The sequence below is a fragment of the Ursus maritimus genome, unplaced genomic scaffold, assembly GCF_017311325.1.
Source record: "Ursus maritimus isolate PB19 unplaced genomic scaffold, ASM1731132v1 scaffold_2, whole genome shotgun sequence".
NCBI classification, from domain to species: domain Eukaryota; kingdom Metazoa; phylum Chordata; class Mammalia; order Carnivora; family Ursidae; genus Ursus; species Ursus maritimus.
Genome location: NW_024424452.1, coordinates 88,509,699 through 88,521,483, shown reverse-complemented (window position 1 = coordinate 88,521,483; position 11,785 = coordinate 88,509,699). Strand labels below are relative to the sequence as shown.

The 11,785-nt window shown below is 46.1% G+C and overlaps 1 protein-coding gene across 2 annotated transcripts in view; it reads right to left on the bottom strand.

Annotated features, from left to right (window-relative positions):
• Positions 1-11,785, bottom strand: part of STX6 (syntaxin 6) — a 46,216-nt gene that overhangs the window by 9,864 nt on the left and 24,567 nt on the right. The window contains exons 4-8 of one of the 2 annotated variants that reach the window (XM_008701132.2): positions 9,254-9,316; positions 5,639-5,764; positions 4,294-4,400; positions 2,888-2,932; positions 194-294 (exon numbers count right to left, since the gene is read on the bottom strand). In XM_008701132.2, the coding sequence (XP_008699354.1) occupies positions 2,911-2,932; positions 4,294-4,400; positions 5,639-5,764; positions 9,254-9,316 (318 nt within the window). In that variant the 3' untranslated portion in view covers positions 194-294; positions 2,888-2,910. Of the gene's footprint in view, positions 1-193; positions 295-2,887; positions 2,933-4,293; positions 4,401-5,638; positions 5,765-9,253; positions 9,317-11,785 lie in introns of those variants that run through there. The other variant, XM_008701131.2, reaches the window with a different exon arrangement.

Below are 11,785 nucleotides of genomic sequence, written 5' to 3'. Positions count from 1 at the left end.
GTGGGAACACAAAGACCACTTCTCCAGTGCAGGCCACAAGCGGCAGACAGGCCCGTGTTACCAGTCTCCCTTCTCTGACCAGAAAGCAGAACCCAAAATGCGCCACAGGACAGATTGGAAGGCACACACCTATCAGAACCCCGTAGACTGTGTTTCTAGAATTAAGTAGGAATTCTTAAGCTTTAAATACCATACATACCACTGGTCATGTGAGATACTTTTGCAAGTTTCTTCATCACATTGTCCAGCCGAGACTGAGTGCTCTCCAGCTCATGAGAAAAATCATCCAACATACTAGAAAGAGAAGCAGACACAGAAGGGTAGCTGGTCAGCACAAAGTCTTGGCAATGCATTGGCCATGGAATGATAACATGATCTACAGCTCAGTTTTAGCAAACCCAAAACAGGTTACTTTGGGATTCAAGTCCCCAATCTATTATCCAAAATCCTTAGCACAAGATATGTTTTTGATTTCAGAATTTTAGGGAATTTTAAAAAGTACTAGGTTACATGTGCTGTATATTAGTCAACACCCTCAAGCAGGTCTGGGGCAGCGTCATAATCAAACATGGTAATATTTCTGCAGAGAAAACTATGAGGAATTATGGTTGCAGTCAGTTCAGGTCAGGTTTTTTGTAGTAGGAGCTTGCTGAAAACTTTTTTTTTTTAAGATTTTTTAGCGCGGGGCGTCTGGGTGGCTCAGTCATTAAGTGTCTGCCTTCGGTTCAGGGCGTGATCCCGGCGTTCTGGGATCGAGCCCCGCATCAAGCTCCACTGCTGGGAGCCTGCTTCTTCCTCTCCCACTCCCCCCGCCTGTGTTCCCTCTCTCGCAGGCAGTCTCCCTGTCAAATAAGTAAATAAAATCTTTTAAAAAAAATAAATATTAAAGATTTTTTAGCGCTTTCTAGACTTTAGAATCGTATACCAGGCAAGCATGGACCTGACTATATAAGAACACAAGTCAGGGGCAGTGCAGCATACGAGAAGGAAGACAAGTGAAGCCCGACAACCAGGCTCTGCCACTTGCTTACCTTGTGACCTTGACAAAGCACCCCACTTTGGCACTGTGTCCACGTCTGTAAAATGGGGTAGCTCCCCTGCTGGGGTCTTGTGGGCACCAGGTCATAACACAAAGCGCTTTATGGCAATAGGAGTTACACTTTAATCATATAATAATCTCCTTTAATGTGCTCTGTGCTTTGTCATAGAGCTGGGAGGCCCTGGGACTGACACTCCTGACCGTGCACGCTCGTCTATACCCACAGAGAGGTCTGTGTCTGCCTGCTAAGAGAAGCCGCTCTAGGAATCGAATACTATGTGCTGTCCAAGCTGCAGCTGGAAAACACCGAAATACTCTTATTCCAGCGGTGTTCATTTCATAAATGACTCAACATTCCAGACTTTTCAACTTGGGGTTAACATATGATTATCCCGAGTATGGAACCTAACATACCAATTAGTACCAGAGGTCTTATTAAAAAGGCTTTATTACACTGACAGCATCAACGGAAGCTAGAAACGACTGGGCTGGGTCTGTGCCCACACGAGGCACCTGACCGCCTGCAGGACTCGGGGCAACCAACTCCTCATTAAGTCGATTATTCAATAAACTCCATGTTGACAACTAAATAAACAGATCTTTGTCCCATACCTGAAATTTCAAATTAACACATTATTAGCTCATCTAAGATCCTGGTAGCATCTTGGCCTGCAGCTGCAGACCTACCCAGACAGGGCCAAATACTGAAAAACAAGAGGCACCTTTGTATGCTGGGCATGACTTTTCCTACCGAGGACAAAAAGGCCAGTCACCCAACCTCCAGCTCAAGGACACCCACAAAACTAGGTTTCTAGCCCAGCTCTAGCTAACTCGTGCTGTCCAAAAGAAGCAGACTGTGAGTTCGATATGCTATTTAATATTTGCTAGTAGCCACATTTAAAACAAAAAGATGAAATTTTAATAATCTGTTTTATTTGGCCTAATATATCCCAAATATTATCATTCCAACATGTAATTAATATTAAAAAAATCACTCACAGCTACTTTACATTTTTTTTTCATAGGAAGTCTTCAAAATCTGGTGTGCATTTATACTCAGGGCACATCTCTATTCAGACTGACCACATTTTATGTATTCACTGGCCACAGCTGCCAGTGGTCACCAGTGCTGGATAACACAGGTCAAAGTCCAAGACCCAGGTGCTTTCTTTTTAGTTTATTATTTTTACCACAGTGAGACACAGTTTAAAGAGCTAAACAGCGTGTTCAGGCTTTTTATAAAACAAACCACGGCTGTTTCCCGTCCCCTGGGACAATTGCTGCCAACCCCTCCCACTATTCCCTGGGTGCCTTCTCTATGTGTTCAACGAACACGCTCACACCAGAAATCCTGTCCTACTGGCTCTATTCTAAAAAAGCTAGGATTTAGCCCTGCTCCCACCTCCTTCCCCATCTCTGCATCCATCCCACTTCTCTTCCCCCTTCCTTGCAGTTTGATTATGTCGCAACCTGATGAGCGCCCTTCGGGACTCACACTATGGCGAGTGAATGCTCTCCCCCTGCCGGTGGCCCAGGGCGGGAAATGTGCTTGCTCCTTGGCGCCCCCCCCCCCCCCCAGCTGGTAGAGGATTCAGCTTTCTCCGGTCTGTTGAGCCAGTAACCATTCATTTTCCTACTTTCCAGGACCCAAAATGTTATGGTTACTGCTTCTTATTTCATGTTCTATGTCCCCATAGGTCTTATGCCAGTTTTTAAAAAAGATCCCTCTGCTAGTGCCCTAGTGGGCTCTAAGGAAGAAGCCTAGGGCTCTAGCGAAGGAGCGAGAAAAAGGGTGTGTTCGGTGTGTGCAAGTAGCCATCTGTAACTGAAGGCTTCTCTATCACCTACCAAACCCCAGGGAGTCCAGGCAATTAGTCCTTTTCCATCCGCAAACTGAAATTTTAAGGGAAGAATGCATTTTAGACAGAAATTCAACATGCACGCCTAGATTCCCATTCTTCCAGCTTCCCCCCCAGTCTCCCTGCCTCCAGTCTTGCTCCACTGTTGTTTGTCATCTAAACCACAGCTAGATAGGTCTGCCCCAAAAGTAAACCTGTCCATGGCATTACTCCCAACACAACCTTCATGGTTTCCTATCACCCTCAGAGAGAAAGTCCTAACCCCTTGAAGGGGCTTCAAAGGCCTCCCTGCTCTGTTCTCGGCCTCGCAGTCTTGACTTCTGCAACCCTCCTCTACATACACCAGACCTTTCTGTCCCATGCACTCTCTCACTCTAACTCCTGGTCAACCCTCCCCTCACCCTCACCCCTTCCCCGGGCCACCTTCCACTCATCCTTCAGGTTCCAGTTCCACACATCTTCTCAGGGACCTGGGCTAAGTCAGGTCTGCAGCTTGAGCTGAGTGAGGGCTCTCAAGGACCCACACTCTGCCCCCTTACTTCTCTGCACCTCTTACTGACTTGCACTATTTGTAGAACGCCTGTTCTATGTAGTAACTGGTGAACTCTCTGATGGTAGAGACACAGTCTGTTTTGTTTGCTCCTCTATGGAAACCAGGGACCTCCCAGCAGAACAGATACCGAGTTTGAATTTCTGAAGAATGAATGTATAAGGCTGAACTCAAGACTGAGATAGGAGAGGTTCTGAAATATCCTAGTGGATGGTCTTATTTTTTCAGAAAGAAATTTGTAAAATGAAAGCATTTAAGAATGATACTTTTGGTGTCCGACTTCTGAGCACAAAAGGAGACTGTGCTGAAGGAAAACCAAATAAACCCAGTTATGTTTTCGTTTGCTTTGTTTTTACTTTTTGAGAGGGAAGATTTTTTGTATTAATTGAAGTTAATTTATAAACTTTTTTCCATTATGTTAAAGTTCAAGATGCAGAGCAAGAAGTTCTGTTCGATGGAGCAGAAGAGTCCTGGGATGACAGAGGGAAGTCAGCTCATGTCCTATCCTCTTCGGGACCCAAATCTCCAGGGAGGTTCCACAGCCCTGTCTCACGTGCCCATTCGTCACAACACTCTGAGAATCCGCTCAGAGGAATCTGTATCTGTTTTTGCAGGGTGTGAAAGTAATCATGCTAATAACTTTGCCCAAACCCTGTTGAAAATTTTATCTGCTAAATGTGCTTCTTTAGGGGAGGCTAGTCTGTAAGACAGAATAAAGATGCAGCGATAGAAGTAAAACAGCTTTTGGGTTTACTAGCCATAGAACTGTCAGGCTTTTTAGGGGTCTCGTGAGATGGCTTTGCCCCTCAATTTCACTGTAGCGCGAGGGGCGTGTCAGTACTCACACGGCCTGTTCCTCCAGCTCCCCTCCGATGCGCTGGGACATGTTCTTCAGCACCCCGATGCTGCCAGAGACCAGCTCCAACTGCTCATCCTGCTGTTCCACGATCAACTGGTGCCAGAGAAATGGGAAATAAGCAATTAAAATCCATCTTACCTGGTTCCAAGCCCAGTACTCTAGCAGCTGCTAGCTTCTTTGCCAACTTGGGACAATTCTCATTCAGAAGCAAAGCCCAGAAATCGAAGGACCAGACCATTGCCTCTGAGAACACGCTGCTCAAAAGGCTGGGCTGTCAAGCTACTGATACTTCCTGCTGATCCAACTTGTGAACAGTCAGCAGGCCCGGAAACCACCAAGAGCGATTTTCTCCGATTGGCTCAAGTCCAACAAGGGAACAAGGCAGGGGCAAACGCACCTGTGCAGTGACCACTGAGACACGGGATGTTGGGGAAGAGGAAGCCCACCGCCAGGGTCAAGGTCTCAATCCACAACAGACTGCCTCGGCCTGACTACGAGAGAGGCCAGCAAATCTGTGAATGTGGCAAAACTGCGTATAGAGTCCTTTCCTTCCTCCTCAAGGACAAACTAGAGGAGGCCCCGTGGCAGTAAACTGCCTCAAGGACAACTACTTAGTGATAAATCATTACTTTTAATTGTGGTGTAGCCTTCTCGTTTTTTATTTTAAAAAAAAGTTTACCTGATTAATTGCAATTTAAATGGACAATTGGTTAAACAGACATGCTAATGGAAAAAGAACACACAAACCCTACATGTATAAAACATAATATTTAAGAACCAGTAGTTTCAATGGATAATCCTCAAATCCCCAGATGCATTATTATTAGCTTCCTTTCTAAAATACAGCATGTATCAAATGCCACGATTATAAACATAATCGACCTCACTTTCCTTCTACCCTACAACCTCCACCAAAGTAATCATTTTTACGTATAAGGGAACCAACAATAATTTGCAACAAAAAAACAAGGACTCAGTTTTTCTGAAAGTGCCTTTGTTGAGATGAACAAAAAACTGAGCATACAAGTGGAGGCGGGGGAAGAGGTTGTTGGGGTATTTTTTTGTTTTGTTTTTTTAAAATCAATGGCCTTGTCTGTCCATTTGGATGTCTGGCCTGCTTTTCCTAAGAGAGCTAATCAAGCTTGGTTCTCTTGAAAACGTCGTGCTCTGAAGGAGGTTTTACAAACCCTTCATCTACACAATCGTTGCCCATGTAGACACAGGCGGCCGCAGGCGAGCTCTGGTCCCGCTGGCTGTCACCAGTCACAAAGCCCCATGGCCGGCAGAGGAACGAGGGAAGTGCCCCGCTCCCACCTTGGCCTCTCGGGTACCTGCTGCTGTGCTTGCTGCTCCTCGATGAAATGGGAGTTGGCTAACTGGAGCTCGCGGTCCAGGCGCCCGTACTTGTCTGTCGTTCCCGAGCTCCAGTTCTGGCCGCCACTGTCCCCTAGGAGGGCCTGCAGGAGCGGGGCAGGGGGCAGCCGGGTCAGGGGAAACAAGCTGTTACTTTCTGAACAAACGCTCCACCACAGTGACATAAAGAGTTCACGTATTGCTCACAGTGCATTTTCCACCGGGTCAGCCTTTTGTGCAGTGGTGTAGGTTGGTGCCTGCGTGGCACAATTTCAGGAATGCCAGGAAGGGCACCCGCTGCCTCCAAGCTCTCCCAATGGGGCTCAGAAATGGGCTTTGTCCCATTAAAACACAAATAAAGGTCAACTTTAAATCAACAAACAGCCATCTATACACGGCTTTACAATCTAAAAGCACTTGGTCTCTTCAGGCCAGCTCTCCCCAGCACCCTTGGAAGTTCATCAGAGACCCACAGGTTCTAATCTGATTCCACAGGTCTAGGGTCCTTTTTATTCAAGCATGAGCCAGGAAGGTTTCTGGGTTTCTTCGGAAGGAGGCTGGGAGAGCTCCCTGGAACGACAACAAGCCCAGTCACAGCCCCTCACGTACAGAAGACACCAGAACCACCAATGTGTGTTCAACTGAACCCATGAATCAATCCCAGTACTCTTGGGTTGAACTGAAAGGCTACAGGCTTCCCAAATAGGAACCGGGGGTTGCTTCGGAGGCAGGCATGGTCACAAATGAGCGCTCGACCCTGATAACCCAGGCAAGTGCTGGTCCCGAAGCCAGAACTCTTCCCCAGGGTCAGCTTTCTCAATATGAATTCAAGGAAGTTTGCAGCCAGAACAGGATAAGTCTGGAAAAAGGATAAGTCTCCCTTACATGAAGAGGCCGGCCAGGAATGTGAGAGCTCATTCTCGGTATTGGGCTCTGACCGGGAGCCCCACAAGCTTGTCTAACTAGTTGGTCAAAGTTACCGCTCGCACGAGCCCTGCACAAAGAACCAGATGCTGCTAAGATTCTTTTTCCTTGTGGAGTTGCCAGATCTTCTTACCGGGTACTTCTGATCTCCCTGGAACTGTTAAAAGCCTAACTGGTTACTTGATTTTCTGTCTGAAAAGCCTTTCAACAGCCCCTCAATACGGACGTGGACCTCCTGGCCTGATGTTCAAAGGCGACTTCAGTCAAACGGCAACTCTTCAGGGATGGGGCTCAGGGAAGCTCGGGACGCAGAGCCCAAGCTCAGAGGGAGTCAGGAGAGCTGCCGGCAGCCCAGGGCCTCGGTCCAGCCAAGAAGCTGGATGGGGACTGTCTCTGGCATAAAGCAGACCCAAGGCTTTTGTAGATGGCTCTGCCCAACCTGATCTTAGGGCTGTCAAGTTTAAAAGATCCTGCTCATTCTGAGGCAAAGACTCTAAGAATCTCTACAGAGGACACTGGAGGCCTAGTGACAATTTTTTCAAGGTCAGAAAAAGTCTATATATAGTGCATCATTAGGCTACTGACAGAGAACTGGGGGCTCCACCAGCCTTGTGCACTCCTGGGGTCACAGTAGGGACTATTTTTTCTAGTCTATTCGTGGTCTGCACTTAGGTGGACACACGTCACGCTGTTAAGAGTTGTCTATACTGTGAAGCAGATTAGATGTCATCAGTCTGACTTCCAGGAACGAAGATGGAGAGGGCCCAGAGCGCTAAAGGCCAGCCTGAGCACAGGTGCCAGAGCGGGAGTCCTGGCTGAGCAGGCCGTGGCACAGCACCTGGTCCTGGCATGAAGCCGTGAGGCAGACTCGGCCTGCTCGTGTGTGAGAGAAAACTGGTCCTGCCATTCCCCGAGAATTTGGGACTCTATGACATTTCACTCCACGCCAAAAACAAAATCCCAAGCCACACTTGGAAAGGCAATGTGTAAGAACACATTTTATTCACGGTAGTTCAACTTTCACTATCTAGAGAATAAAACAATTCAAGTTCGGTGTAAATCGCTTCAGGTACCATCCCTCAACTTCTGTAAGCTCCAGTGGAGACAAAAAGGGAACTCTCAAACTGCCAGCCTCGGCCATGTCCTAGCTTCTTTCGAGAGTGAGTGCCAGATGGGCCGGGTTAGCTCCTGGCTTTTCCTCGCTGCACTGTTAAGAGGAAGGGAGGGAGACAGGAAGAAAAACTACAACAGTGACATGAAGAATGAAATGCAGGGAAAAGAAACAGGAAAATTAAGTTAGGTGATATCTGGAGAGCCCCTCCCTTTCTTTGAACTCTAATAATACTATTTTCAAATGTAATGGGTCAACAAACACCTGCAGGTCTAAAGTAAGGATGAACCGATTCCTAGTTAATAATGATGAGCTGTTTCTTAAGAGTCTACTTAGTGGACTCTCAGTAATTTAATGGAGTCTGAATAGAACTGAAGTTAAATCTAAATTTTAGGTGACTGTTGTATATTTTTTAAAAGGATTTTATCAGAGGGGAACTTCTATCCAAACTGTCTAATTTTAAAAAGCCACACTTAAGGGGCACCTGGGTAGCTCAGTCAGTTGAGTGTCTGACTCTTGGTTTTGGCTCAGGTCATGATCTCAGGGTCGTGAGAAGGAGCCCTGCGACCGGCTCCATGCTCAGCAGGGAGTCTGCTTGAGATTCTCTCCCTCTACCCTTCCCCCTACTTGCAAGTGCATGCACGCGCTCTCTCTCTCTCAAATAAATAAATAAATGTTTAAAAAGAAGAAGAAGAAAGATACAGGGCAGCTGCGTGGCTCAGTCGGTTAAGCTGCTGCCTTCGGCTCAGGTCATGATCTCAGGGTCCTGGGATTGAGCCCCGCCATCAGGCTCCCTGCTCAGCAGGCAGCCTGCTTCTCCCTCTGCCCCTCCTCCCTGCTCATGCTCACTCTCTCTCTCTCTCAAATAAATCTTTTTAAAAAATAAAAAATTTTAAAAAAGGTACTTAAATTCAAGGACTGGTCTCTTTTAGCTTTATCTTTGATATGTCATTATCTGTGCTTGGGTTTCTGAAATCAGGTTTCATAATTTACCTGTAATAACTAATAAAAACTGGACTTCATCTCAAAAAAATACTTAAAACAATGAAAGATTTAATTTAACACACATTTAAAGTTCTTCCAACGTCTACATAAAATTTCACTCGTTAGATGTCTATTAAGTTCTATGGGTAATGGAATAGCAGCTAGCGAGTTAAAAACAGCCTATGACAAAATTGCTCCTCACTTTCAAGGAGCTTGGGGTTCAGCAGAGAAAGACAGGAGACAAAGCAATTACGGCACCTCCCAGAGCCCGGCACACGGAATGGGGGCAGCATGTGCAGAGTGAACGGCTGTGTAAGGCCTGCGGGGATAAGCAGAGGGTGCGATGGGGGCCCAGACGAGAGAAGCAGAGGGTGTGAGGGAGGGAGGGACGGGGAGGATGGCACTGGGGCAAGCTGACCAGACTTTCACAACACCTGCCAGCCTCGCTCCAGGCTCAGCACGTACAGGTCTTCTGCATGAACACACAACACACAGACATCAGCATTTTTTAATTCCAAATATCTAACCACACTATTTATTTTGATTGATACTGTGTGTTCAGCTATTTACTCACCTGTCTGTTTTTTCGCTCAGCTAATGCCTGCACAGATGAAGCTGACATCTGATCCTTCATGTCCTAAACGAGACAAGTAGAAGACCAGAAAACAAACGAAAATAAAATCATGGTTAACATTTTACAGGCTAACAAAATACACATAATTATGGATTTTTTTAAAACGAAAAGACAGCATTCTTTAGCGTCTAAGTCTCAAAAATAAAGGAAATAAAATAGAGAGACTCATATTCCCTTAAAAGAGAGTAACCTGGACACTAAATTCAAACAGGAAGAAAGAGGAAGGGAACTAATGTCCTGGGTACCTACCACAGGCTGCAACACCGTTGTGCACTTACACACTTTATCACTGAATTTTCACAACGACCCTGTGAAGCTGCTGTTATTTCCATTTTACAGGTAAGAAGACTGAGATCTAAAAAGGCTAAGATACTTTCTTAATGTCACACAGTCACTAAACGGCAATCCTGGGGCACAAACACAGAAGTCTGTCAAGAGCTAGCATCTTCAAACACACTACACGTGAAACACCACACACTTTGGGATCAAGTACATTTACCATTAAACATCAGAGAACACTTTCTAGTATTCTTACTTATTTAATTTCTGAGTTGAATTCATGTGTAGTATGGACTCCCCTTCCTTCCTCCCTCCCTCCTTCCCATAATCTCTACACCCAAGGTGGGGCTTGAACTTACAACCTTTAAGACCAAAGGCACATGCTCTACTGACTGAGCCAGCCAGGTGCCCCCAGTATAGACTATTTCTAACACAAGAGTGAATTTCCAGAGCGGTACCAAAAATAATTTTGTATAGAAAGAAAAATGAATGGATCCATTACTTAATCTGAAGTAAAACACTTTATTAAATATAAGCCTTTTCCTTATATTTAACTACAACCCAATATACTTTAAAATGATTTGAACTGAATACACGATTACTGTAATACAAATTTTCTTAAAAAAAATACTTATAATTTTCTGTTGGCAAGTAGGCTACTTTATAGATGCAAATGTTGAGGTATTAGGCTCTTAGAAACTTCTTCCAAGGGGCGCCTGAGTGGCTCAGTCATTAAGCGTCTGCCTTCGGCTCAGGGCGTGATCCTGGAGTTCTGGGATCGAGCCCCACATCAGGCTCTCCCGCTGGGAGCCTGCTTCTTCCTCTCCCCTCTCCCACTTCCCCTGCTTGTGTTCCCTCTCTCACTGGCTGTCTCTCTCTGTTAAATAAATAAATAAAATCTTTAAAAAAAAAAAAAGAAACTTCTTCCAAGACCTATGACAGGTCAATAGCAGACTGGACAGTGCCACAGTTTTTGTAATCCCTACTGTGGTGAATCTGAATAACCACCACCTTGCTTCGACTTTCCAAGCACATCTTTACATTCGGCAAATGCTTGCTGAAGCCTAATTCATGCTCACATAGAGCAGTGAGCAATACAGGCAAGGCCCCTGCCCACGTGGAGCACGTACCATGGTGGAGAAGGGGCACACAGTAATCCCACAGACACGTCAACAGGGTGATGACTGTGCTGGGAAGGAAGGGAATAACCAGGGCTGGAACTGAGTGAGGGATGGACATTAGAAGGATGGGGTAACACTGGAATCGAGATCTGAAGCACAAGATGAGCCAACCACAGAAAGAGCTGAAAGCTGAGGATTCCAGGCAAAGGGAACAGCAAGTACAAAAGCCTGGAGGCGGGAAAAAGCTCAGGGCCTTTAGCTCTGGCAAAGGCAGGCCAGGGAGGCTGAAGGAGCCAAGTACGTGTTCAGGGGCAGGGGAAAGAAGAGAAGGTTGGCCAAACACACAGGGTCTTCAGGCTGCTTTGATTTCGTCCTGAGGCACAGGTTGGCAAACTTTGTTTGATAAGGAGTAGATATTAAGTATTCGGTCCTTGTCATACAGTCTTTGTTGTGTGTGTGTTTTCTAATTATCCTTTAAAGAATGTAAAACTGTTCTTACAGAGACGGCAGGCCCCTGTGCAAAGGCAATGGGAAGGCCTTAAGGTACTTGAAGCAGGGCCATGGAGTATTCTGGTTCCTGTTTTAGAAGCTTACTTTGGTTTTTCTGTAGAAAAAAAATGTTAATCAAGCAGAGCAAAAGTAAAGAGATCCTTTTACAATAACCTTTCCCAAAGTACCCGTGCTGCCCCAGATAAGAAAGGGTGCATGCATGGGGCGCTGGGTGGCTCAGTCGTTAAGCGTCTGCCTTTGGCTCGGGGCGTGATCCCAGGGTTCTGGGATTGAGCCCCACATCGAGCCCCATGCTCTTCTGGGAGCCTGCTTCTTCCTCTCTCACTCCCCCTGCTTGTGTTCCCTCTCTCACTGGCTGTCCCTCTCTCTGTCAAATGAATAAATAAAATCTTTAAAAAAAAAAAAAGAAAAAGAAAGGGCACATCCAGATGGAGCAAGCTCCCTGCTGTTGAGGGGCCTTCAACAAGAGGATACGTAAGCCCTTGGAAATGACACTGGGTATGCAGCGCATCTGAGGGGTGCTCCTCTAGGGTCTGACCCAGAAATTCTAGGATTCTCTATT